The 26,661-nt window shown below is 38.3% G+C and overlaps 1 protein-coding gene across 3 annotated transcripts in view; it reads left to right on the forward strand.

The window, feature by feature from the left end:
* The first annotated feature begins 25 nt into the window (after positions 1-25).
* Positions 26-26,661, forward strand: part of LOC126282102 (pre-mRNA cleavage complex 2 protein Pcf11-like) — a 137,074-nt gene continuing 110,438 nt past the window's right edge. For 2 of the 3 annotated variants that reach the window (XM_049981563.1, XM_049981564.1), the window contains exons 1-2: positions 47-216; positions 356-572. In XM_049981563.1, coding sequence (XP_049837520.1) covers positions 420-572 — 153 coding nt within the window. In that variant the 5' untranslated portion in view covers positions 47-216; positions 356-419. Of the gene's footprint in view, positions 217-355; positions 573-26,661 lie in introns of all 3 variants that reach the window. The other variant, XM_049981562.1, reaches the window with a different exon arrangement.

The following is a 26,661-nucleotide window of genomic DNA, read 5'->3' on the forward strand; positions in this document are numbered from 1 at the left end:
TTGGTTGTCGCTCTTCCTTGTAGCCAGTTTCTACCAATGAGCTTACTTTACATTGGTGGGCATCTGGCCTTTGCAACGTAAAGAGTCCATTTTTAGAGATTTTATGAAAGAAGAGGAAGTGAAAACGTTTGTATGAAGTGCCAGCAAGAATCTGGTAGACAGTCTGCGTATGAGGCATCAGAAGAAAGATTTGTAATTGATTTAACCAGTTGTGAGGTAAATATTTATGAGGTGTTTGCACGGTGTGTGTTACTCAGCAGTTATTGATGAGTTGGCTGTGGTCCGATAAATTCCACTAGTATCTCAGTGTTTAGTGAAGTATGTGCATCAAAGTGTTATTTGTTTGATCTTGCAGTTGTGCTCATATCGAAGACGCAGTGCTGTGCGGACTTTAGTAAACGTGCCATGTAATAAGAGCAATGTCTAACGTCGCAGCTGAGGAATATGCCTCGTCGCTCTCGGATCTTACGGTGAACAGTAAACCCCTGATCAACATGCTGACCATGCTCGCCGAGGATAACATCGAACACGCACCTGCTATTGTTCAAGCCGTGGAAAAACATCTCCAAAAGGTTAATTAAAGCAATTGTTTGTAATGCAAATGTAAATGAAAAGTGTTCATATTGGAGAGTAAATATCGGGTGTATTGTTCTCACCATGTGTATTATTATTAAGCGTTTAGCATTTGCGGGAGGGGGGGGGGGGTTGTTGGGGCCCCGATGCTGTGACAGTTTCTGTAATAAAGACCTTTACGCATGGTCTTTCAGTTTGCCGAGTTACAGTTAACTCCTAAGGTCTTCAGTGTTTGCTGACACGTCATGGTGCAGCTGTTATTCCAGAATAGTACACAGCTTTTGGTTTTTTCGGAAACATTAGCTGAGCGTCTTCTCGTGTACGCCAGTGTAGAGTGTTAATTTAACATTAGTCGCCAAAATACATTTCGATTCAGTATTAAACTTTGATGATTTCCAATAAACTAGCAAAAAACAGATGTTGCCCTACATTCGTAAAGTAAATAGGCTGCTTCATTTACGGAATGCCAGAAATTGTTAGGTCTTTTAATTTCATTATGTTTCTAATTTAATTTGGGTGTGGATGAGGCAGTAGCATCAGCATTTTTACACTGACTTACTATTCAGTGTCTAGCTTTGAGAGATACCTTAATAGTGGTATTGTTAGGTTGACTAGGCTCAAGCAACAGTAAGCATGTTTAAAAGGTACAAGTTTGTGTCATTTAATTTACCAGACAGCAAATGTATTATCTGATGAAGTAGCTTTATCATACAATGTCTTCTTCCTCAGTGATGGTACATTCGGATTTGCCAGTCGCAAAATAGATGGAAAAAAAACTTTTACTAAACAGAATGGTTAGTTTTGAATGTATGTTGTAAGCATAAACATCATCCCACCTAGATATTAGGGAAGATATGTTCTTGATGTGTGTATTAATGAGCAAGATTATTAGGATGATAATCATCTAATTTTTTTTGCATTTTTAGCCTATAAGCAGAGAAATCTTGGTTCTGCAACACCAGCTACTGTCTTGTATGTCTGAATCAAAATTGCAGTAGCCCTCTGCAATCAGAGAATGGATTTTATTTCGTGTTCTGTTCTGGTTTTTTTACCCATATTACTTTGGTCCTATCAGTAATGTATCTGTAATATCTCCCCTCCCCCCCCCCCCCCCCCCCCCAAGAAACAATCTGTTATGTGACTGATTTGTAAACCAAGGTTGTAGTTGGAAGTAACTGATGTTAGTAGCTTTGAGAGTGCATTTTAATGCTACTCTTATCTGGGAATGACAAAGTGATAGTTGAGTGTAGCTAAGCAGTGAAAGGAAATAGCCTATCAGTTCTCTTTTGCCCCTCCACACAGTATAGCGGCCCTCACATGTTCCGTAATATTGGCAGTATATTGTGCAGAAGTGCGAAGCCAAGAACAGCACAATAATATTGCACATTATTAATGTCAACTCTGCTTCATACTGAACATGTCTGCTCTTGATGATGTGGAACTCATTTGGACTGGAGTGAAACACAAGCAGACAGAAAGGACAAAATAAGTCTGAAAACTTTCAGTGAACATTTCAGTGGATCAGGGACTCACTTGTGGAAGCATTTGCAAACTGCAGCAACAACCAATCATAAATTAAGCAGATGAACTGTGTAATTTATCTTGTGTGTAGGCTGTTTTCTATGTATTTCTGTGCTGTAACAGCGGTTGTAAAATAAATAAAATATATACTGATTTCTGATTGATAGCTTACATGATCTTTCCTCTGGGCTATCACAACTCTTGCAAGAAAAGTGAATATGTTCATTGGAGAGTGACCTGATGTTATTGGTCAGTTCTGAGAACAGCTACTAGCAAAATGAAAACTTCTGCTTTCTGAGGACACCATGATCTCCAGTTTCCTCTCATCATGGACAGTGTGGTATCTGGCATTCCTGCTAAGTTAGGAATTTTATTTTGCTGAGTACCCCATGGTGCTTTCATACACATGTTCCACCCAAGGTTAATATCTTATGTCATTTACTTTCTTCATTGCATTACTTTCGTCAGTTCTTTGTAGAAATTTGTTCAGGTTGAATTGAATGTATCTCACTCACTTCGTGAAATGTGGTGTATTGCACACTTACATGCTACAGTATGTCTAACCTTCTTTAATAGGGATTGTGCAGACCATTAAAACTGATCTCAGTAATTTCAAAGAATGATTGCCCAACAAACGCAGGGGCCCCATATGATAAATAATATCAAACCCGCATGACTGGTGGTGTGAATTATGGAAACTGTTTAGTGCATTGCCAGGGGAACATAGCCTACTTTATCGTATTTGATTGGTGAACAGCAATGAGCGAAAGCGTTCCAATTTCAAGTGCCCATAGTCTCACATGGTGAAACCTAATTCCTTGTTTATGAAGTGTGGAAAGTTGTTTGAAATTTTGTTGGGCATTTGGATTGCTTGCAATGAGGGTAGCAGGAACTCTAAAGACTGTCATGGACTCAGCTCCGTGAAACTTTGCAAGAAAGGTGTGGATGCTGATTTTCTTTTGCAATTGTCCTGCACCCTGTATCACAAGAGAATATGTATCAGAAAGAACACATGGTTTGACAGGTCCAATTTATACCTCAAGAAGAGCATCATTTTAATTCTTGTTGAATGAGAAGCTATATACTACAAGCAACAGCTTCTGAAACAGAGTTGTCCACGAACTCTGCCGAGAAGCCATTACGTCGTAGTTACGAACAAGTGTGTTCCAGTATGCAGACAAAACAAGGTTGTTGAAATAGATGAATCACATGTAGCTACCAGGAAACACCAGTGAGGAGCACTCTTGAAAAATGAAGTTGAACATATTTGGCAGCATTGAAAGAGAATCCTGCAAGAGTTTTATAGTTTTTTTTTACTCAAGGGAGAAGCAGTCATTAGTCTCTCTGAGTAAGGACTTTATTTTGCCAGGCATGAATGTGATAACAGATGGGCTTATGTCATACAGGACCTTACAGAAAGGAGGATTTCAACATGAAACGGTGGATCATTCTGTTGAATTTGTGTCATTGGATGATTGATCTGTCCACACACAGAACATCAAATGCTTGTGCAAATCGTTGATAAAAAGAGAGGTAATTTCCAAGAATGTTTACCTATCAAAGCCGCGGGCTCCAAATGATAGATATCGAATGTGCGATTCTAAATTGATCACGCGGCTGTGGTGGCGGGCGTTATGAGCATATTTACAGTGGTCATTACAGCAATGACGAAAGAAGAGCATTACTAAAACAGTTGTCATTACAAAGGAAACTCATCGTCGTTGTTGTCATCATGAGAAAGTCCATTTGATGTGTATGCTACAGGAAGCATTCCCTTTTTGCTGTAACCTGGGATTCTTCCACGCGAGGCAGTCAGCTGAAGAAATGTCTAAAACACCAGACATCCCAATCACTACGGTCATAAATCATTTGGGTTTTGCTAGCATCTCACAAATAATGTATCATAATGCCCTACCGCCACAGTCCGTTCATCGATTTAGAATCACACGTACCATATCTGTTGTTTGCAGCCTGCGGCTTCGATACGCAAACATTCTTGGAAAATACCAAGAGAGAAGGCCATCCAGGAGGTAGGGGCAAACTCTCTCTCTTCCAGTATCTCTATTTTCACAACTTGAGGTTCTGTGGAAAAATTGATCCTCCTGATACTCTACCGATATTTCTGACTGACACAGCAAGAGTGCAATCAAGTTTTTGGGGGGAAAAAAGGATTGCTTCTCGGTGGCTCATGCAACATGAGATATGGCACAATGATGATGTGGCTGACAAGTAAAGTAAGTCATGTTTGTCTTTGTTGTTTCTCTAGTGAACGCTGCAAACAGTAGCCATAACTAGCACCCCCAGAGTTGTATGATTGCCTTCGAGTAGCAAGTGTGTGTGTGTGTCTATATATATATATATATAATCTCTGTGACTCACCAAACGAAAGCGCTGGCAGGTTTATAGGGGCCTCGGAAATTACCCTGATCTCAGATGGACAATATTACTACGCAATAAACATTGAGTCTGTGAGAGCCATTTATGGCTATTGGAGCAATGGTTGTGGGATTCCATGCTACATAATATGTTCAAATATTGGTAAGAGTTACTTAGTGCCTCCCCCTCTCATATTTTTTGTAGTTAATGTCTTACATATGAAGATATCACCGACAGTTTGTCTGTTACATAATAGAACTTGTCTTATATTTATTTTGTTGTTTATTGTGGGGGCATTGTCAAACCTGAACCAGTAACTTGATTGAAATGAAAGAAAACTGTTTACAGCATTTTTAAATTAAATGTTTGGGAGCAGACTATGAGGGAGGGGGTTAGAATGAATGATGTTATTCGGGAAAAGGAGAATGTATTCAGATTCAGCTGAAAGTTACGGCATTACCCTCAAATTCTCATAATATCACATTGGTTATTCAGCAGATGGTATTGTGATTTTGAAACCCATTGAGTGGCAGTGGTTATATCATTTTTATTGCGCTGCATCTGTATAGTATTACATATGGGTACTACACTGTTTATCACCATTAATTAATGAACCCACAATGAAATATGCTATTGAAGATTACAAACTGATGAGAAACATGCGAGAATTAGTTGAACTTGTATTTTTTCAAGCTACCTCTTTTCTATGTGAATTACATTTTCTTAAGATTTCTCCTATGAATTTGTCAATACCTCGATTAGAAACACAGTGATTGGCAGCTGAACAGGAGACGGGGTGATGTCAGTTCACATTTGTCTGCGCACATTGTATGGTTGCAGCAGCAATTGGTTGTAGATTCCACTCCTGATGCAGTCACATTTTGTTCATTTTCACAATTAGTTCTGGGCATTATGTAATATGTAATACATACACTGCATGGAAAAACAGTGCAAACACCAAAACCAAATCAAAATTGTTATGTTACTGTGCAAGCATCTTTGGCAACTGTGATAGCAGAGCAATATAACAATGGGAGAACAGAACAGAAGATGTGGGCAAGCTCATTCTCATATTGGTTGTTGCTATGGTAGTTGTCCTGTACACAACTGACTATCCATGTTACATTTGCTTTGTGTTGACATTGAAGACATTTCTGCTTCTTCCCCCCTCCCCCAAAGAATCTTCTGCCAGACATGCTAAGTGTGTATTTCAGAGAAGTCATTTTGGTGTGTAGATGCAGATAGGAACTTTCTGGCAAATCCCTGTCTCTAAACACAACAGCATCATTGTACTTTTGACATTATCCACTAGATTTTTCATATACAAGGTGGTCAGAAACAGACTGAAAAGCTTGTAAGGATGTTGCAGGTAAGTTGTGCTGAGAAATAATTGTAAAATAATAATAATAATAATAATAATAATAATAATTGATGCATTGCACCATTTCAGAGTTAATTAGCATTGAAATTTGCCAATCAGGCTGTTGCCAAATGTCTTCTTTGTTTGGTTTCCTGAAGCTGAACAAGAGAGAGTTATGAAAATTGCATATGGGACAATAGTAAGGATTGTAGCTGAGCCCAAAGCTGAGTAGCCTTATGTGCTATCATCTACAATAAAAGAACAACTGACACTAATTGTATCTGGCAGGCCGCTCGAATTCGCGTGTGCAGTGGTCTAATTGGCCAACTAACTCTGAAATGGCACAATGTATCGAATTTTTTCTTAACAATTATTCCTCAGCAGAACCTACTCTGCAACACCCGTACAAGCTTTTCAGGCTGTTTCTGACTGCCCTGCTGTGACCAGTAACGGCCTGTTGGCCTGTTAAAGCTACACCCCTAAATTATTTTTGCTGCTTAAGATTTTTTTTCCCCCGATTGAGACCAAAGTGTTAAACTCTGTCCACTAAGAATTTGTCAGTCCACTTGCAAAGCTGGCTGAATTTGCTGAAGCTGGTGTTTTGTTCACTTGGTGACATTGGGAGACTGCATCACACACCTTCAGGAAGCCAGCACACTGCTGCCATTTTGAGTCTTGTTGATGACCGAGCTAGGTGGCGCAGTGGCTAGCACACTGGACTCACATTCGGGAGGACGACAGTTCAATCCCTCATCTGGCCATCCTGATTTAGGTTTTCCGTGATTTCCCTAAATCGCTCCAGGCAAATGCTGGGATGGTTCCTTTGAAAGGGCACGGCCGACTTCCTTCCCTAATCCGATGACCGCACAGTTTGCTCTATTCCCCAAACAACCCAACCCTCTTGATGAACCTGTGTTACTCAGAAATGTTGGTTGGGGAATCGCTGTTGTTTCCAAAAAAAATAAGAAAACGTGTTCCCTAATTCTACAGTAGCTTGATATTGACAATATAGGCATAGAACTGCGTAGATCTGTCTGGTGACATGTATAGACTGACACGCTCCTTTTTAAAACTCTTTAGAAAATTTTTGCTCCAACACCTTAGAATAAGTACTGCTATAAGTGAGAGAATTTTTTCATACGGCTGTAATGTTAATATAAGTGTACAGATATTTGATCAGATGCAGTTGCCTCTCCAGTGTTAGATAATTTTAGTTTTATTTTCTATTCCAGAGTGACTTACCTTGATGTCTTATAGAAGACCTTAATGTGTAATAGGAGGTGTAATAATTGCACAAATTAGGTTACACTCGGTGCAATGACTGTTCGGAGTGACTGTAAATGGGGAAATTGCTTTATGGTCGCTCCCAGCAGCCATCATGCCGAATGTCAACTTAGTTTGCACATATGGTAAAGGTAACTATTCGTTTTGTAGTTAGGGATTGGTAGTCACATAAAGAAGAGTGTGTGTGTGTGTGTGTGTGTGTGTGTGTGTGTGTGTGTGTGTGTGTGTGTGTGTGTGAGAGAGAGAGAGAGAGAGAGAGAGAGAGAGAGAGAGAGAGAGAGAGAGAGAGAGAGAGAGACCAATAACACTTCTAAGCTCAGAAACACTCTTGGTCTATTTTATATGATTATGGACAGCATGACATATTTACTGTAAGTGTGGAAGGTTGTTACTTATTCTTTTGAGCACTTATATTCTTTGGCTGTGGTGATGTAACCAATAGAGCAGTAGACTCTGACCCTGGAGATCCCAGTTTAAAACCTGGCTAGGGGTGGGGATTTTTCCTTGCTCCTTTTGCTTCAGGTTGGTCCCAGGTTCACTCAACTTGCTGCCAAAATTAGTACGGGAACCTTTCCCTGGGGGAAAGGCAACTGTGGAGAAGTACCCTTCCCCCCCTCAGTCAGCCACTAGTCTGGTCATTGGCTTATGCCACAGACTTAACCTGTTTAAATTCTACCAGAAATATTTTGTTACTGAATTTGTCAGTATCTTTCATTTCATTGTGTGATGATGGAAGTGGGGACCTGTACAATAATCTTCTACAGGGAACAGCCTGGTTAAGACCAGTAATTACTGCATTAGGGGTTGGTGCATGAAATGGAAGTAACGACGACACACACGAATGTGAGTTTGTGGAGGTCCTGCAGTGCCATGACGAGCCCTGGGTAAATACTGCTGTGAAACATGTGAACTCTTGAGTTGAGCAGGCTGCTGCTGACTGAAACCAAATCGCATAAGAGTGCAGTGCCTGTTGCTACAACTGGGAGATTAGGATATACTAGCCATGGCGTTCACCTGGGTAGGAGAGGGAAAGATAAGTTGGCTGAGTGTCTTGCAGATAATATGCATGGGGCCACCATAATACATAGCCTGTGGTTACTGGTGTCAGAGGGGCACCTGTTTTAGGCTAGAATCAGTGTTTGGGCACGCTATTTTGAAACAAGTGAAAGTAACAGAAGAGTCCTGTAGAATGCTTAATAATGAACAGAAAAGTACGGTTAGCTTATTTTATTATAATATTAGATGATTGTAAGTCAGGAAGTAAGGAAGAGAAACTTCTTGCTTGTTTGGAAAATTTGAAGAGCTCTGAAAAGATAGACATCCTGTGCTTGTCTGATCACCATATAACCACAGAGTTAGAAAAGTGACACACAAAAGATTTCTCTATTGCAGCTTACAAATGCAGAAATAACATAGGATAAGGAGTACTTGTTACATGCACGAAGACAGAACACAAGTTCAGAAACATTGAGATAAGTAGATTTGTAGTGGTTAGCACTTAGAAGTGTGTGCTTATGAATTAATACTGAAAAATATTTCATTTTTAATTGTAACTGTATATAGATCCCCACAGAGAGATTTGGAACTATCTGAGGAATCTGGATTCCTTACTGTTACCTGCCAGACAACAGCAAGCAGTTAATAGTCTATGTTGACTGCAGTGTAGATTTTTCTAAAGGTTTCTGATTGGAAAAATGATCTGATTTGGATCCTACAATTTTGTCTCAGTAATTTTCTAACAGGTGCATAAAGATAGTAGGACTATAATTGATAGTGTTTTCTTTGATGAAGCTCAAAACAATAAAATAACTGTTTACCCAGTAACAAATGCTTTCTCTGATCATGATGTGCAATTTGTTGGGATAAATAACCTAGTGTCTTACAGTACAGATATTTCTCAGTGAAAATTAGAATAATTAATGACTCCAGGACAAGTGTTTTTAAGAGTAATTTGCAGGAGATGTCATGGGAAGTAATCTATAATGAATCAAATGCTAACATTAAATTTATTCTATTCCACTATAAATTCATATCATTATTTGAAAAATAGCTTTATACATAAGCTAGTGAGAAAGGACACTAGAGGGATTAAAGTATCTTGCAAAAGAGAAATGGCAATTTCACTCTTGGCAAGAACAAGTAGGGTTTCTGCAGTAGTTGCATATTACAAAAATATTCAAAATTACTGTGAGATGTTATTAAAAAATCAAAGAACATGCACATAACGTTAGAAATCAGTACTCCCAACAAGACTTAGGGCAATACGGATTGTAATGAAGTGTGAGACAGGACAACTGACCACAGAACATTGATCTGAAGGAAGGTCCGTATATGATGAGTCATGGGTAGCAAAGCATTTAATAATCTTTTATTAAGTATAGTAGAAAGCATAGGGACCAGCAGACCAAGAGCAAAATCACGGCAGTATGTTGGAAATGTAACTTTAATAAAAAATTCAATCATTTGAATGTGTCATTAGCTTCTCGTTCTGAAATTAAGAAAATTACACATTCTTCTTCTTTTGATGGTGAAATTAAGAAAATTATATTTTCTGTCAAAAAAGAAAGCTCATCTGCTTTTGATGGGGTCTCCAATAGATTATTAAAAATTTGTTCCCATTTAATAAGCCCAGTCTTATCTGAAATATGCACTGCATCACGAACTCGAGGCATTTTTCCAGAGAGACCTCTCTGTGTCAATAACTACCAACCTGTTTCACTGCTGACATCATTCTCCAAAATTTTTGAAAAGGTGATGCATTCTGGACCAGTACCTCACCTGAGCAACAACAGTATTCTTAGCAAATCATAGTTTTGGCTGAAGAAGGGTTGCTCTACTGAGAATCCCATTTACACGTTCACTCACCAGGTTTTACAAGCATTAAATAATAAAATACCACTGGTTGGTATTTTCTGTGATCTTTGTAAAGCATTTGACTGTATGAATCACGGTATTCTCCTAGATAAATTAACATTTTATGGGATACTGCACGAAATTCTTAGAGTTTGTAGTGAAAAATATGGGTAGCCATGAATTTGCTTTTGGTGCATGTTAGACCATATGTAGCTGCGTATGAAATTTAGATAACATATTGAATTATTCTTTAAACTTAGAAAGGTATCGCTATCTATCTTTATTGTCGAGAAAATTTAATGTATGTAAAGGGCTCTGTCACGAACGTATTTGCCAGTGAAAAAGCCAGAATAAAATATTAATAAATCCCTCATATCTCATGAACAGTCTGAGGTACTGAAACAAGGTTTTGCCAAACGATACCACACAAAGAGGAGACTATTTTTCCATACGAGTGATATGCGAAACTTCCATATCTAACATAATATTCAAGCAACTGCAGTTTTTAGATGAAATAATTTAACATTTAAGGACCATCAATAGCTGGTGAAACGAGTTTTGCTGTGGTAAGTGAAGAAGATACAAGTTTATTTTAATACTGAGAATGGGCTTTCTCATAACTTTTGAGTTATGCTCTCAGTTGTTAGTTTTAATAATACACTGTTTTTGGATTGTGTCTCGATTTCAACTGCATTAGAATGGTAGTGAGTTGAATATTTGTAAACTCTGCTGTGTTTAGACATGGCACAAGAGAACTTAAGTATTACATCAAAACTTCTCATAATCCTTCATGAATACATGTTTCCTCAACCACATTACTTTTCACCCAGGCTCATAGATTCACAGTCTGTTTTAAATGAGCATGGTTAAGCTATGCCCATTAGTGTGAGCCAGTTGGTCAACCTTCCAGTGTTGAGTTTTTGGCTTGTACAAAAGTTCCATTAACTCCTACTTAACACAAGTTATGTTTACCTTTCTCCAACGAAAAATTTCTTTGTACCCAGAGCAAAATATTTGCTTTCTTCCATGTATTGTTGAAGATTTGCTTGTCACGTCAGAGAGGTATGGTACATTGTCCATTACCATTGTCGAATTCACAGGAATATTATGCAGAACAACCTCATCTTCACACCCGGTGAACGTGTTCTTGGACGACCACTTTTATTGTGAATCTCATGTTCAAACGTGCTACACTGTTTTTATTAATGTGATGCCAATACAAAACACTAGTTCAACATGTGATTACTGCAGCACTAGAAAATATCACTTTAAAATGTGAGCTAATGAACATATGTGCATCTAATGCGTGGCATGACGTGGTAGTGTTTATCCGTGGCATGGCAACAGGGACGCTTCATTTGGCTCCAAACCTTAGGACCCCGATCAACTCTAGGAACAGTCCTGAAAATTGCGAGCTCTGCTAGCACCCGCGTAGGAGGCCAGCAGTCTTCACCATCTCGACCAGCTGCCTGTACGAACTCAGGATCATCTCAGAACCTGTGCGACAGGTGTCGTTGGTGCCAACATGACCCCACAACATGCAGATGACTGCACTCTGCATATTTGATAGTCAAGGCAAGGCCGCCTCCACTTCTCGGATGGGGCCCCTCAGCAGACGTACGGAGCACACATTGGCTTTCTTTCCAGCCCTCATCACTATCTGCCTAAGGGGCTCCATAATGTGCCTAACATTGGAGCTCCCAATGACTAGTCAACCCCGACTCCCGTCTGCCTGCTTGGATCCTGCTGAAGGAGAAGCCATCTGCCCACTCACAGGGTGAGTGGATTAGGCAGGTGACAATTTTCCACATTGGCCCCCCATCTCGAGCGATACGAACACGTTACTATCTGCCACTTACCATGCTGTGTGGGCAGATTTACCATGTTGGGTGCACTATAATCCGTGCACCATAAGAATAAACCTGATGTAAACATTGCACTGTGTTCTTCCGCGTGTTCTGGAACCTTATCAGATCTCAGTTTCACGCGGGACTGCAGCCAAGCTTCCTCGAGCACTGTCAAGTACGATAATAAGCGTATGTTTTGTGCTGTGCGTTACGCACATTGACTTAGCAATAATAGGGGCAACAGCTTTACCAGCTCATTTAACTTGGACAGCACTGGACAGTCAGCTGGTACAGCTAGCCTGCAGTGACGTGGCCAGATGCAGTTCACACAAAAAAAGAGAGGAGCACTACAGCTTCGAATGTCACTTACTTTTTAAGCGGAATGAAATAATACACTGCAAATCTCCCACAACATGCTCATTAACGACTAGACGAAAACCACAACACGTTATCATTTTTACCTAACATACCATTGTAATTAAAAACAAAAATGATGACAATTCCTGACTTAACAACAGGGTAGTTTTTCCACATAAGCTCTGTGTAACGTAAGAGAGTATTGGAGTTCACCATGTAGTTAAATATTGAAACCACTGAAGGTATTATTTACAGTCAGTCGTCTGTTAATCTCTTAGCTCCTTCCTTATCTGAATCCGAGAAATACATTTCAGTTCTGGAAGTGTCACTTGCCATGTTGATAATGAGTCTATCATCAACAGAATCCATTAAGCCAACCAGGCGCAGCACTTTCTCATCTTTTATGACGAGCCATTCTATATCCTGCCAGCATTAGACAGTGACGTGTGAAAAAGCTGTGTGTGTTAAGTTCCAGTGTGTTTGGCAGCTTAACAGCCTCAGGCCAAATCCTGCCACTTGGCTCCAGATCAGTTCTGTTGGGTTCATATTGCAATGTTATAGTTGCAAATGTAAAAATGCAGCATTTGTATGATGTGCTCAATGCTGTGAAAATGATTGTTTTTCACGTTTCTTCTATACTTATCCACCTCTGTGGTATAAAACGATGGACATAGTCCAAATTGACGATTTGGTTTTTCATTTTTGCCTTAAAAATTAAATTGTTTTGTTTTCTTAATTGAAACCACTTTTATGAACAGTCTTTCATAAAACATCGATAATTAAGGATTTGAATATGGAATGGAAACAGGAATTTCACTTCCAGTACGTAATTAGAAACAGACGTGCATTATTCACAAAAAATGATTGATATTATGAGTTGTTACGTAATGAGATGTAGGTATTTCAAATTGAACGAGGAAAAAAAAATACTGGGCAGATTTGAACCAATGTAGGAACAGCCATATTTAGTTCATATCCCATTACGTTACCAACTGCGCTACATGTTTAATATGAGTTAATTGATCAACTCTGGGAGAAATTAAAAGCCGATTATCTTCGTAAATTTATGAAATACACTAACAACAGCCTATTTCTCGGCGCTTTTTAACTGTGTTCCACGTGCGTTTCGCTACGGAACAGAAAGCGGTTTCTGTGCATTACCAGCCTGACAGTCGGAGCACAACACTGCAGAGGCTGTGACTGTACACGATTTTTGAAATAAAAACTACGTAGCTAATGTGTAATTAAGAATAACTTTGGTGGCTGTTAATACGTTTGAGTATCTTAGAGTTTCATTTAACATAACATTAGTAATAATGTATCTAATACATAGGTAGGACCTATTTCCAAGGGCATAACACCACCAGTGTATGTGTGCTGCTGCTTCCGACCAATCATCGCATTTGTGTTTGTTTACATCAGGTTTATTCTTATGATGAACAGATTATAGGATTGTAATCAATCCAAGCATACATACAGAAACAGAAGAAATGGTAAACAAAGTGCTTAAAAAAGTGTCATTGGCTGGTTTTCAGTGATTGGCCTCACCCTCAATTAAAAAAGATGCAACATATTCAGTTCTGCACTTCTAGAGGTACTACACCAATGACAAGTGTAACACACGGGGAGGAAATAATAAATAGGGTGGAAACTTCAAAATTCTTAAGGATCCATATTTACGAGAATTTAAACTGGAAAAAAACACATTTTGGAACTGCTAAAACAACTTAGTTCAGCCATATATGCACTTAAGACTCATTGAAAATTTTGGGGAGAGACAGGTCAATAAGTTGACATATTTTCATTCGGTAACGTCATAAGAAGTAATTTTGTTGGGTAATCCATCTTTTAAGAAATGGTGTCTCCATTGCACAAAGACATGCTGCAAGAATTATATACGATGCTCACCCACTATCATCTTGTAGACATTGTTTATGAGTTGTGCTTTCTGACTCCTGCTTCTTTCAGTATATTTATTCCCTCATGAAGTTTGTTGTAAATTATCCACTACAGTTGACGAGAAACAATGAGGTACATAATTGGAATACCAGAAGGAAAAGTGGCATCCATTGTCTTTATCACAAAAAAGGGATGCACAATGCTGCAACAGAAATTTTTGTTCATTTACCCTGTGGTGTCTGATATCTGGCAGACTGCAAAGTAAAATTTGATAACAAATTGAGAAAGTTTGTCCTTGGCAATTCGTTCTATTCTGTGGACGAATTTCTATTACTGTAATGTGTAGAAGGTGGTGGGTAGGCATTACCAACTCACATCAGCATTTATTTATTTTTAAGAAATGTTCAGAATGTAACCGTATGCACAAATTAATTTGTGATTTGAATGTACGACGACTTATTCTACATCAATACAACCCATTGAGCAAAATTATCCATGGGACAAGTTACTAACTAATTAACTAAGAATAGAAATCTGACAAGTATGTACACTCTATGCTCGTGCATTTATTTGCAGAAAGTGCAATACAAAAAATGAAAAGCAGTGTCAGAGGGATCAATATTAATAGTCAACAACTACATTTTATTTGATTTGCTTTTGATATAATAGTCTTTGCAGGTTCTGAAGAGTACATGAACTGTATATTAGAAATGTTGTCTGATGCTGTGAATAACCAGAAATTGAAAATGAACACCAAAAAGACTAAAATATTAGTGATATTTAAATCTAACAGACAAATAATGCAAAAATTAAGATAGAAAATTAAATGCTAATGAAAATAAATTTCATACTTAGTAGCTACATAACAGACGACAGAACTATTTTGGATATTAAAAGAAGAATTGCAGTGACTAAACAAGAAGCAGTCAAAAACAAGAGTAACTTGTTAACAAACTACCACCCGAAAAATGAAATGAGAAAACAAGTTATCAGAAGATATATTTGAAGCATGCTAAGCTTTGATTGTGAGGGGTCCTAGGAAACTAGAAAAGAAAACATTAAAAGTAGTAGAGACGTGGATATGGAGAAGAACCACAAAATCATTCTGGAGTGAAAGGGAACATAATGAATTAATACTAAAAGAGTGCGGGAAGTAGGTCATTAACACTGGGAGGACCAGCATTAGTGAATCACCTTGGAAGGATATGGTTCTTCTGCCGATGGTGTTTGTCTTCCTTGTTTTCAATTTTACTTGTTAAATTAATTCAGTATGGTGTATTTAAATGTCACTAGTGTATTTTGCTTACCCTACCAATGTGTTATGCTTAAATTTTTCTGAAGAAACTACATTTAACTAAAGAAAAAAGGAGCCAAGTACAGAAAATGTCATAAATACAATACCCATTGAAACTAAACTTTGATACCAAACTTACAAATGTGAGTAAAAATGTGTGCGTGTGCATGTGCGTGCGTGCGCGTGCGTATGTGCGTGCGCGCGCGAGTGTACACCTGTCCTTTTTTCCCCCTAAGGGAAGTCTTTCCGCTCCCAGGATTGGAATGACTCCTTACCCTCTCCCTTAAAACCCACATCCTTTCGTCTTTCCCTCTCCTTCCCTCTTTCCTGAAGAAGCAACCGTCGGTTGCGAAAGCTAGAAATTCTGTGTGTGTGTGTGTGTGTGTGTGTGTGTGTGTGTGTGTGTGTGTGTGTGTGTGTGTGTGTTTTATTTATTTATTGTGCCTATCTACCGGCGCTTTCCCGCTTGGTAAGTCTTGGAATCTTTGTTTTTAATACTTTTCCCCGAGTAAAGATATAATTATACAACAACATTTTTTATCTCTGACTTATTCTCAACCAAAATGCAGAGAGGCTATAAACATACATTTATTAAGAAATATAAAGAAAAATGGACATGAATTGTTGTGGCACAAGAAAGTAACATTGTTTTTCTCTGTGGCATGTTTTGAGTGAAAGTCACCATCTTTATCAAAACAGCTTGCATAAACCTGCTGAACACTTCCAGCACATGGAACACATACGAGTTGCCTGCACTGCACACACAAATATCTAGTTATGTTTGCACTACTACATCATCCTGACTGGCTGGTCATCCCTACTGGTACCTTAAATATTACAGTGGTGGCAATGAATGTATGGTCAAGCCCTTTCCTTGAGTGAAAAGCGTCACGTGACTGCAGGAGCAAAGTTCTTGCCAGTTGACGTAACAAAATATATGAAGTAATTTTGAACTTGCAAAAGTTAGTAAATGTAACACTGTCATCAGCAGTAAGTTCATGATCATTCGCAGAGTTCTTCTACTAATCTGAAAAGAAGTATTTGTCAGGTAACTTTTCCTCCTGTTGTCTCTCTGTAAACGATCCAGGTGTTGATTGTGGCAAGGTCTGACAAGATTTGGAGGGGGGGGGGAGACTTGATGATACATCTGGTCCAGAATATCAACTCCAAATTTTGTGGAATTGTAGCTTATCTGAACAAAAACACAAACGAACCATAATAATGAAAGAGCACTAAACTACTGCAAAGTGCAACAATGCATTGAAAAGGGCACAGCAACTAGTTTGTCTGCTGTTGCACTAAATAAAGTAAAATTGAAAGGAGGAGGAACAATGAAATAAAATTAGTAAGTGGATGTGTGACTTTTAGAGATATGAAAAATAAGGTATCATGCCTGTGAAAATGACCCGCTGCTGTCCTTCGAGGTAAAAATGTTTAAAATTCTTTCAGTTTTCATAATTGTAAAAATGTTTAAAATTCTTTCAGTTTTCATGATTGTTATTGATCTCCTGCAGAAATTACAAAGCATCAAAGTATGTTAAAAGCCATGGAATATGAGCATCCTAAATTAAAATGCACACTATTTATTAAACAACACATATCGAAAAGTCAAAACACCTTTTTCGGAAATTAAAAGCAAGACTACTAATGTTACAAATGCAATGGGAATTCCACTGTTGCATGCAGAGGAGAGCAGATAGGTGGAAAGAGTACATATTAAAGGCCTCCACGAGGGGAAAGACTTGTCTGATGATGTGACAGAAAAAGAAACAGGAGTTGATACAGAAGAGATGGGGATTCAGTATTAGAATAATAATTTAAAATAGCTTTGTAAGACTAAAGATCGAATAAGGCAGAAGGGATAGACAATGTTTCATCAGAATTTTTAAAATAATTGGGAGACATGGTAATAAAAAGACTATTCACATTGATGTGTGTAATGTTTAAGTCTGTTGGAATACCAGCTGAGTATCGGTAAAACATCATCCACACAATTCCGAAGATTACAAGAGCTGACAAGTGCTAGAATTATCGCACAGTCAGCTTAACAGCCCATGCCTCCAAGTTGCTGACATGAGTAATATGCAGAAGAAGGGAAAAGAAAAGTGAGTATGTGTTAGATGACTTTCAGTTTGGCTTTAGGAAAGGTAAAGACACCATAGAGGTTATTCTGATGTTGTGGTTGATAATGGAACCAAGACTAAAGAGAAATCAAGACATATTCATAGGATGTATCGGCCTGGAAAAAGTGTGGACAATGTAAAATGGTGCAAGAAGTTAGAAATTCTGAGAAAAATAGGGGTAAGCTGTAGGGGTAGATGGGTAACATATATTATGTACAAGAGCCAAGAGATAACAATACTTGTGGAAGACCAAGAACGAAGTGCTCGGATTAAAAAGAGTGTGAGTAGAGATGTAATCTTTTGCCTGTGTTCTTCAATCTATACATCGAAGAAGCAATGCACTTGCCATCCTAAGATATTTACCCAGTCATTTGCAGAGTAACCACAATGCAACTAGAATTTTTCATGCACGGAAATCATTGCTAGTGGTGAGAGAAGGGATAATTGGCAGTAAAAAATCCTACATCTACATGACTACTCTGCAATTCACATTTAAGTGCTTGGCAGAAGGTTCATCGAACCACAATCATACTATCTCTCTACTATTCCACTCCCGAACAGCGCGCGGGAAAAACTAACACCTAAACTTTTCTGTTCGAGCTCTGATTTCTCTTATTTTATTTTGATGATCATTCCTACCTATGTAGGTTGGGCTCAACAAAATATTTTCGCATTCGGAAGAGAAAGTTGGTGACAGAAATTTCGGAAAAAGGTCTCGCCGTGCCGAAAAACGTCTTTGCTGTAATGACTTCCATCCCAAATCGCGTATCATATCTGCCACACTCTCTCCCCTATTACGTGATAATACAAAACGAGCTGCCCTTTTTTGCACCCTTTTGATGTCCTCCGTCAATCCCAGCTGGTAAGGATCCCACACCGCGCAGCAATATTCTAACAGAGGACGAACAAGTGTAGTGTAAGCTGTCTCTTTAGTGGACTTGTTGCATCTTCTAAGTATCCTGCCAATGAAACGCAACCTTTGGCTCGCCTTCCCCACAATATTATCCATGTGGTCCTTCCAACTGAAGTTGTTCGTAATTTTAACACCCAGGTACTTAGTTGAATTGACAGCCTTGAGAATTGTACTATTTATCGAGTAATCGAATTCCAACGGATTTCTTTTGGAACTCATGTGAATCACCTCACACTTTTCGTTATTTAGCGTCAACTGCCACCTGCCACACCATACAGAAATCTTTTCTAAATCGCTTTGCAACTGATACTGGTCTTCGGATGACCTTACTAGATGGATCCTAGAACCAATTGCGGGGTCTAAGATATACCTTTGAATTTGTAGTATGATACTTAGCCACAGAGGTCTGTGACAGTGCGTGGATAAGTCATAGAAGTGTGTGTTGGATTTTGACTGCTCAGGTAATGTTTCTTCTCAACAGGTGGCAGTGGTTGCAAGCTCTGTATTTCAAGTAGAGCACATAAGCCTAGTCTTGATGGTCTGCTTGAAAAAGTAAATAAGTGAAATAATGAACCTTAGTATGTGCTCTTCTGTCTTTATTCCTTTTTATTTTTCTGATGAAATATGCTGGAACTAACACAGGAATAGACTGTCATCGGTTCAGACTAATAGTGTAGGTCCATAGCGGAAGTACTAGTGATGCTACAGTGGAGTACAAAGTGGTACCCTTCTTAGTTGGGTGCCTGTGGTATTGCAAATGAGAATGAGTTGTAGTTTGTGTGTGTGTGTGTGTGTGGTTTTTTTTTTTTTTTTAGGAAAGGAAAGAAATTAACGTGTATCACAGTGAAGATACACCCATTGCCAAACTTAACAGTGGTAATACATTGCATATGCATACTACTTCTCCAGGTGAAGAGATGAAATAAAGTGACTTATGCAGTATGTTACGGGAGATGACAATTTCGGGTGCCGTAAAGTTTCCTATAGGTGATGTACTGATAAGACAGTGATTTCAGAACAATGCATTAACTGTAAAACATTGTCAAGAGCAGATGGGTCCTCGAGTCATAATCTGTTGGTTTTGAATTGCACATAATGAGTCCAGGGAATTAAGGGAATTGGAATAGATGAATTGAATGGAGCAGAGGTTGTTGATAGTTTCAGTGGGAACATTAGGCAACTACTAATTGAAATAGGGGAAAACTTTATGATATATGAATTCGCGGCTTTGAAACATAAAGTAGTGAAGGCAGCAGAGCATCAAAACTGACAAAGGGTCCAGTAAATGTCATTCGATAAAATAACAAATATTTAATTTAATAGAAACAGGAGAAAATATATAAAACAAAATTAATTAGGTGAAAGGGAATAAAGAAATCTAAAAAATGAGGTTGATTGAAAGTGTAAAGGGGATGTGTTTTCAGAAGATCTAGAAAGCTGTAGATGTGTGCATGACTGTGTGAATGACAGATGGTGATTGTAGGAAAATTAAAGAAGCCATTGGAGAAAAGAGAAGCAGATGTATGAATATCAGCATCTTAGATGTCAATCCAGAGTAAGCAAACAAGATAAGGCTGATTTGGAAGAAATTTTTAAGGGCAGTACAAAGGTGAGAAAAATAACGAGGAAAAGGAAGACGAAATAGGTAAAGTTGTCGTGGGAGAGACAATACTCAGAGAACTACTTCACAAACCATTGAAAGGACTTGAATCAAAACAAGACAGTAGATGAGATCCCTCAGACTTATTAGGTCGTTGGTAGGGCCAACTGTGACGAAACTGTTCCATATTTTATGTAAGATGAGACAGACACAAAATACCTTAAGATTTAAGAAGAATGTGATAATAGTAACAGTAAGGAAGGACAGGTGCAGTTAGGTTTGAATGTTTCTGAACTATCATGGCTGTAAAATACCAACATGAAAGCTGACATTGGGGAAGACCTGTTTGGGTTCTGAAAAAATATAGGAACACATGGCGCAGTACTGTCCCTTCAACTTAGCCAAGGCGGTCATAATACGTTCAGCCTTATTGTCGAAATAATATTGAGTCAGTATATTGTGTTGAAGAGTGAGGCCAAGAACGGCACAATGTTAATGTGCGATATTTAAGTCCAAGATGCGTCAGAACTCTGTTTTCATAGCGAACATGACAGTGCTCGACCATGTGAACCTGTATTATGACTTGAGTGGCTTGCCTTACAGAACACAAGCAGAAATTACGAAGAACAGGTGAAACAAGTCTGAAAAACTTTCTGTGAACACTTAAATGAACCAGAGACTCTTTCATGGCAACATAGTTGTAAAGAACCTGCAAGGTACAACTTACATCAGCCTAATTATGAATCACATAAGTGAACTAGCAAGAGCATTCATTTAAGATCATGTAAGCAGTCAATCATCATAATTGTTTTATTCCATTTGCAACAGTTGTCACAGCACAGAAATTACACGATCTTAAGTGAATGCTCTCACAAGAAAAGTAAATGTTTATGTTCACCAGTCATTTGACCAGATTTTATTTGACAACTCTGGGGAACTCCTACATGTAAAATAGACATTTCTGCCTATTGTTATGACACCAAGATCTTCAGTTGCCTCTGCTGTGGTGGACAGTGATATGTCTGGGTTTTCCTGATTGGTCAAGAAATGCATTTATTCAGAGTACCACATGGTGCTTTCATATACGTCTTCCAGCCACTATCTACTCTTTCGTCATTTACTTTTTCAGTTCTTTGTGGAAATTAATTCAGAGCAAATTGAATTTCTCTCTGTCTTGGTAGGAATTGATTGCACAATACTACCCTTCTAAGGCACAATATATTGAATGAGTATCAATATTATTAAAGCTCTGCAGTCTTCTTCTGTATATTGCACAAACTATCAGTATCAATCTAAGTCAGTCGCTATTACTGTGCAATACTCGGTACTGGACAGTAAGTATTGAGTGTATGAGGGGCCCTTAAGATGATGATGATGATGATGTAGTCCCATATTCCTTGACAGGGCGTAGGGGAACGATGGGCGAGACCCACACCGGCTTACTAGGCAAGGTCCGCCTGCCTTTATAGACTTAGAGAAAACTTTTGGACACTCTTGCTTGAAATACTGTCTTCGAAATTCTGAAGGCAGCTCCGATGAAGTACAGGGAGTAAAAGGTTTTCAGTAACTTTTACAGAAATATGATTACAGTCATGAGTTGGATATGACATGGAAGCAGTAGTTGAGTAATGAGCAATTCTGGAGTGTAGCTATACGTGAAAGTGAAATGTGGACAATAAACAGTACAGACAAAAAGAGAACAGAAGTTTTTGAAACATTAAGATAACAAATGAGGTTCCAAATTGAATTAGGTGAAAAATTTGTGACTCAGCTTGACTAAAAGAAGGAACTCACATCCTGAGGCATTTGGTTATAGCAGAAGTGTGGTGAGTTAATTATTTCAGAGGAAGACCAATACCTGACTATAGTAAGCAGTAGGTTGCAGCAGTTGCACAGAGATGAAGAGTTTTGTACAGGACATACTAGTGTGAACGTCTGCATCAAACCATTCTTCGGAATGAAGACGTCTATTATGACAACATACAATTGAGTATTAAGCCACCTAATTTTTGTAGTGGTCAAGGTGCGTGATAATATCAATGAAGTATAATCGTAGAAATCCATTTGTATGTGATAGTTTTGTAGCAGGTATAGAAATGACATTTGTAATTAAACTACATGGCACTACATTTTTATAATATGTTTGCAAACGTGTTGATAGATAAGAGCTTCTGTTTCATTGCCTCCCCACTAAAAGTTACTTTGTGTGGTCTATGCTTTACTAACTTGGTGTAGTTTGCGGTTACTGCCGTCTTTCATGTAGGTAGCATGTATTACATAATTCGATCACTGATAGGGTTTGATTTATTATCCTACCATAATGTGAAGCAAAGGTTTCAAGAAACTAAGAAGAGGAGATTTGTATACATACCTTGTACTAAAAGTTATCATACTGGAGAACTTACTATGTGTATCGTATCACTACAGTCACTCTAACAAAACTATACACTTCACTTGTAACATCTGTTTCTGAAGTTGAGGAAATTGTTTAAAAAAGTATATGCTTTATTTGCATATTTATTGTGGTTGTTTTTGGCGGCCCGAGTTAAAGTGCTTCAACAAATATGCGTGCATACCAATAACTTTTCCATGTATTGGCACCTTCATTACTTTCAACTCCCAGTTTGTTATGCCCCATCACAATATTCATTCACTTCACAAGAATTTCGAGACACATTTCTTGCATTATTGCTGTCTTTCATTTATTGCATCATATTGACAACCGTTTCCACAAGTTAAAAAATTTAAAGATCTATAATACATTAGGAGAGAGGGACAACATGTGCTCTCAAAGATGCCTAGACACATAGTGATAAATAAAAAGTTATGCAGGTACAAAGTATACCAGTGTACTCTTCTAAGCCTACCTGTTCAGTTAACCATGTGTGATGCCCCTCTGCCAATTAGATCATCAGTATAGCGTGTAATGCTTTTGCATAGTAATGAAAGCTGCACAGTGTCTTCCCACACCATGGATTAGACCGTCCAGTATGGTTTGCACTAATGTGTCCAATTAAGATTTTGCTTTCAAACTTAACAATGGCCTTTGAAGGGGCTGCTAAAGCTGCAGTCGTTAATTCTAGTGTGTCCCAGGCACATTCAGTCAAATTTAAGTACATGGAGGTGAGCAGGTCATTGATATGTGACTGGTACTTGCACACAGGCTTGTGCATTATCATCCATCACATTAAATACAGGTTCATGTCGGTCATGAGAAAAAGCTTGTGTACCATTGCAGGATGTCATTTACCGGCATATATCTTCTGCAGCACTTCCAGGAAACTTTTGCCATATCATGCATGTTGCTAAAATGATGGTGGCTAGATGGGAACAATTTTATGTGAACAACCACCTCTTGCAAGCCTTTCTGTTAGATGCCACTTCAGTGACTTGATGACTAATTAGGTCTTGCATAATGTATGATTGGGTTGATTATGATGAGAAAAGTGGGTAGGTGAAATCTGCATGCTGGCACTTGGCCCAATCCTCTCGTACAACTTCATTGATGCCGACAAGCTTATTGCTTACATGCAGTGGACAAATTAACAGTGTAATGTGTTCTTATTCTCTGCTGCTGATAGGTTTAGATTAAACCTGGGACTTTGACCTAAAGTCTGTTCAACTGGCATTGCCATACTGGTCCCTTAGAACAAAATTGGCTGGTTAAGATTTTGGAGAGTATAGACATAGACGTAAATGTACATCAGGTGAACAGATAATTAGTCACCCCCCAGGCTGAACTACAACTTATCCATGAATATGACAGTATCTTATTATTCCAGGAACCATGTGCAGTATGATGCCCACATTCACTATGCTGTGCAGTATCTTTGCATGGTGCTGCATGGGTCAGTGTCTTTAAGCCTGTAAAGTGAGGAAGTGATCCTTTGTTTAGGGTTTTAACAGTTGGTGGACTTTGCCCGCGCTATACTCTGATTAGAAAAACGAAGTGATGAACAGCGAACCACTGTTGAGTATGGAATGGGGTGATGTTGGCTTGGTGGTGTGCACACTTGCAGCATGGCTGTAGCAGCAACTGCATTGCTGTTGTGTACTTACTATCTTCTCATGCTCCCTATCAACATATAGTATTGAGTACACTCTACAGAATCATAATCTCCTTCTTGCTTAATGAACATGCTTGAGTGTATAACATGATACAGTATTCCTATTATTTTCATCTTTAAATGAAAGCAACACGAGCTGCACTGTCTTTTACAGTAAACAGAATGATTCACATTTATTTTGCATGTTTCATGTAAAAATGAAGCTAAAATGGATCTGAATCCTTCATATAAATACAATAGCGGAAGACATTTAAATTACATAAACTGCTGAAGTACTTAGTAGTCACTATAGTGTGTGCGTAGTACTTCATACTTTTGGAGAGGAATATTCCTTAACAATGAGACGAAATTTATTGTGGAAATGTGGTAGATGCCTTTCACTCAAAATATGAAATACAAACACTGAAGAAAGCCAATTTATGACAAAGGGTAAATGCCACCTAATTCAGTCACTTTGTCTCTCGACACTGTCCTTACCTGTGCTCTGGTCTGTGCAAGAGACAATAAAGTTGCTTAATGATATAATTACATTTTCAATATTACTTTCAACACCCATAAAAATTTCTCAGGCTTGTTTAACAACTGTTTCTGTGTGGCATGCAACATTAAGCCAATTCTTTATTGTTATTTGTGCCACTGCTTCCTCTGTGGTTTTTGTTGAACTTCTGTTACACGAAGCTTTTGTTACTTGTTGTCACGTGTCTATTTGTGTCCAAATTATTTCAGTGGCAGTTCGGCTGTCGGTGCCTAAGATCGCTGTGACAACATTCTTTAGCCACCTTGTCAACAACATACTGTTGAAACTGTATATCCCTGCCCCCCTCCCACCTCTAAAAGCTTTGTCTTGTACAAATCGACCTGAATGTTCACATTGTAGCATTTCAACCATTTAAAATGTCTGCTTTTTGTTGTTGCCATCATCGGAGCTTTATCTTTAATAACTGAATGGTATGTGCCATTATCCATTACAGTGGTGACTGCTGATTTAAGTTTTCCAGTAGCTGCCTCCTTGAACCGTTACAGAAAACTATTGTGATTCATCTCCTTGTGGTAGTGCCTTGTTTTTGTCGATTTGTAAACCTGGAAACATTTCATTGTGAAACCAGATGATGTTCCAACATGCAAGACAGTAATTTCTGTGCCCTTTCCTGAGAGAACAGCAGTAACTCCTCTTACATCATCATCTGTCCAGTCTTTTCTAACGGAATGACTGGAGTTTATCCATGTTTCGAGCCACACAATCGTCAAAATTTACTTTTAACCGTGACTCAGAAATCTACAACACATGCAATGATACCATTTCTTTCATTATAATTTTTCATCCATTAATTTTTTGTACTAGATACTGAAGGCCTTAACAACTTCTTACCTCGAATACTTTGCTGCATTATTTTCATCATTGTCTTGATTTTTTTTAATTGCTATTATTTTTCTTTCTATCATTTATCATTGTATTTTCGTTTGGAATCTGCTAGTGTCCCCTCCAATCTGCAACCAAGTGCCAACTAGGACTGTTCATCAGTTGGAATTGCTGCATCCCATGTAGCCAGTGTGGGAACAGTTTTAGGTAGCCAACAGCAGCAAGAAATTATAGCTTACTTTTACTGCTAAAACTGGAATTTTGTTGCAGAAGTTGGCTATGCAAAAAAACATATTAAGAAATTTATCTGTTTTATGTTTGCTTGTAGTGGTTAGCCTTAAATGCTGAGCATTTGAATGTAGCCCATGTCATTATTTCATAACTGCAGAGAAAATTCCAGGGTGAAGAAACACAAAGGATTATACCTGGATCAGAATTACAAAGTGATAAACATTAGATGTTTAGTGGGCTGATACTGTAGGAACAGCCATTCGAATGTGCTTGGTCGAACCCTCTGTTCCGTTCACCATTCTCAAATCTCTCTGCTATGGCTACTGTAGACAGTTGCAGACAACGTTTGCAGCAAATAACATAACAGCTCTCATTGTTTCATTGTGTGCATTATTTGTCTGTGCGGCATGTTTATTTTGACTGAAAGACTGTCTGGAACTTGCAGTGGAAGTGTGTAGAAAAGTGTGGTTGTTGTACCTGAAGGTTCAGCAATCTGTTTCTGTTTTGCTTGGTGAGACACTTGAGATTGTGTGCTCATTGCGATAATATTGTGTGAAGAGAGACTTTCTGGTGGTCTTTCTGTTGTATCTATCTGCGACTCAGCATTGCTGCTATATGGTGAGTAGCAGCTATCCTGGATTTTATTGAATATGCGTATCTGTGACTCTCAACTAATGCCTTAAAAAGGTAATTAAGTTTGCATTATTAGCACTTAAAAATCATTTTCATTTAAAGGAAGGTAGCACAAAATTTTATCATCGGCTGATATTCGATATGTATCTGTTCATTTGTAAAAATGGAAAGCCTGTGTAAAATGTCATTATAGCAGCAGTAACATGAAATTGTTATAGTAACGAAAGCACTCACAGATGTTGCATAATTTGTGCAAGATTGTAACTTCGTAATGTAAAATTTTGTGCTTCAAGGTCTCAGTGTCCTGGTATTGCAGTTGGCCGTAATGTGATCAAGGAAGTTCAAGAATTTATTGAACAATTCAGGAAAA

This window comes from Schistocerca gregaria, chromosome 7 (genome assembly GCF_023897955.1).
Source record: "Schistocerca gregaria isolate iqSchGreg1 chromosome 7, iqSchGreg1.2, whole genome shotgun sequence".
NCBI classification, from domain to species: Eukaryota; Metazoa; Arthropoda; class Insecta; order Orthoptera; family Acrididae; genus Schistocerca; species Schistocerca gregaria.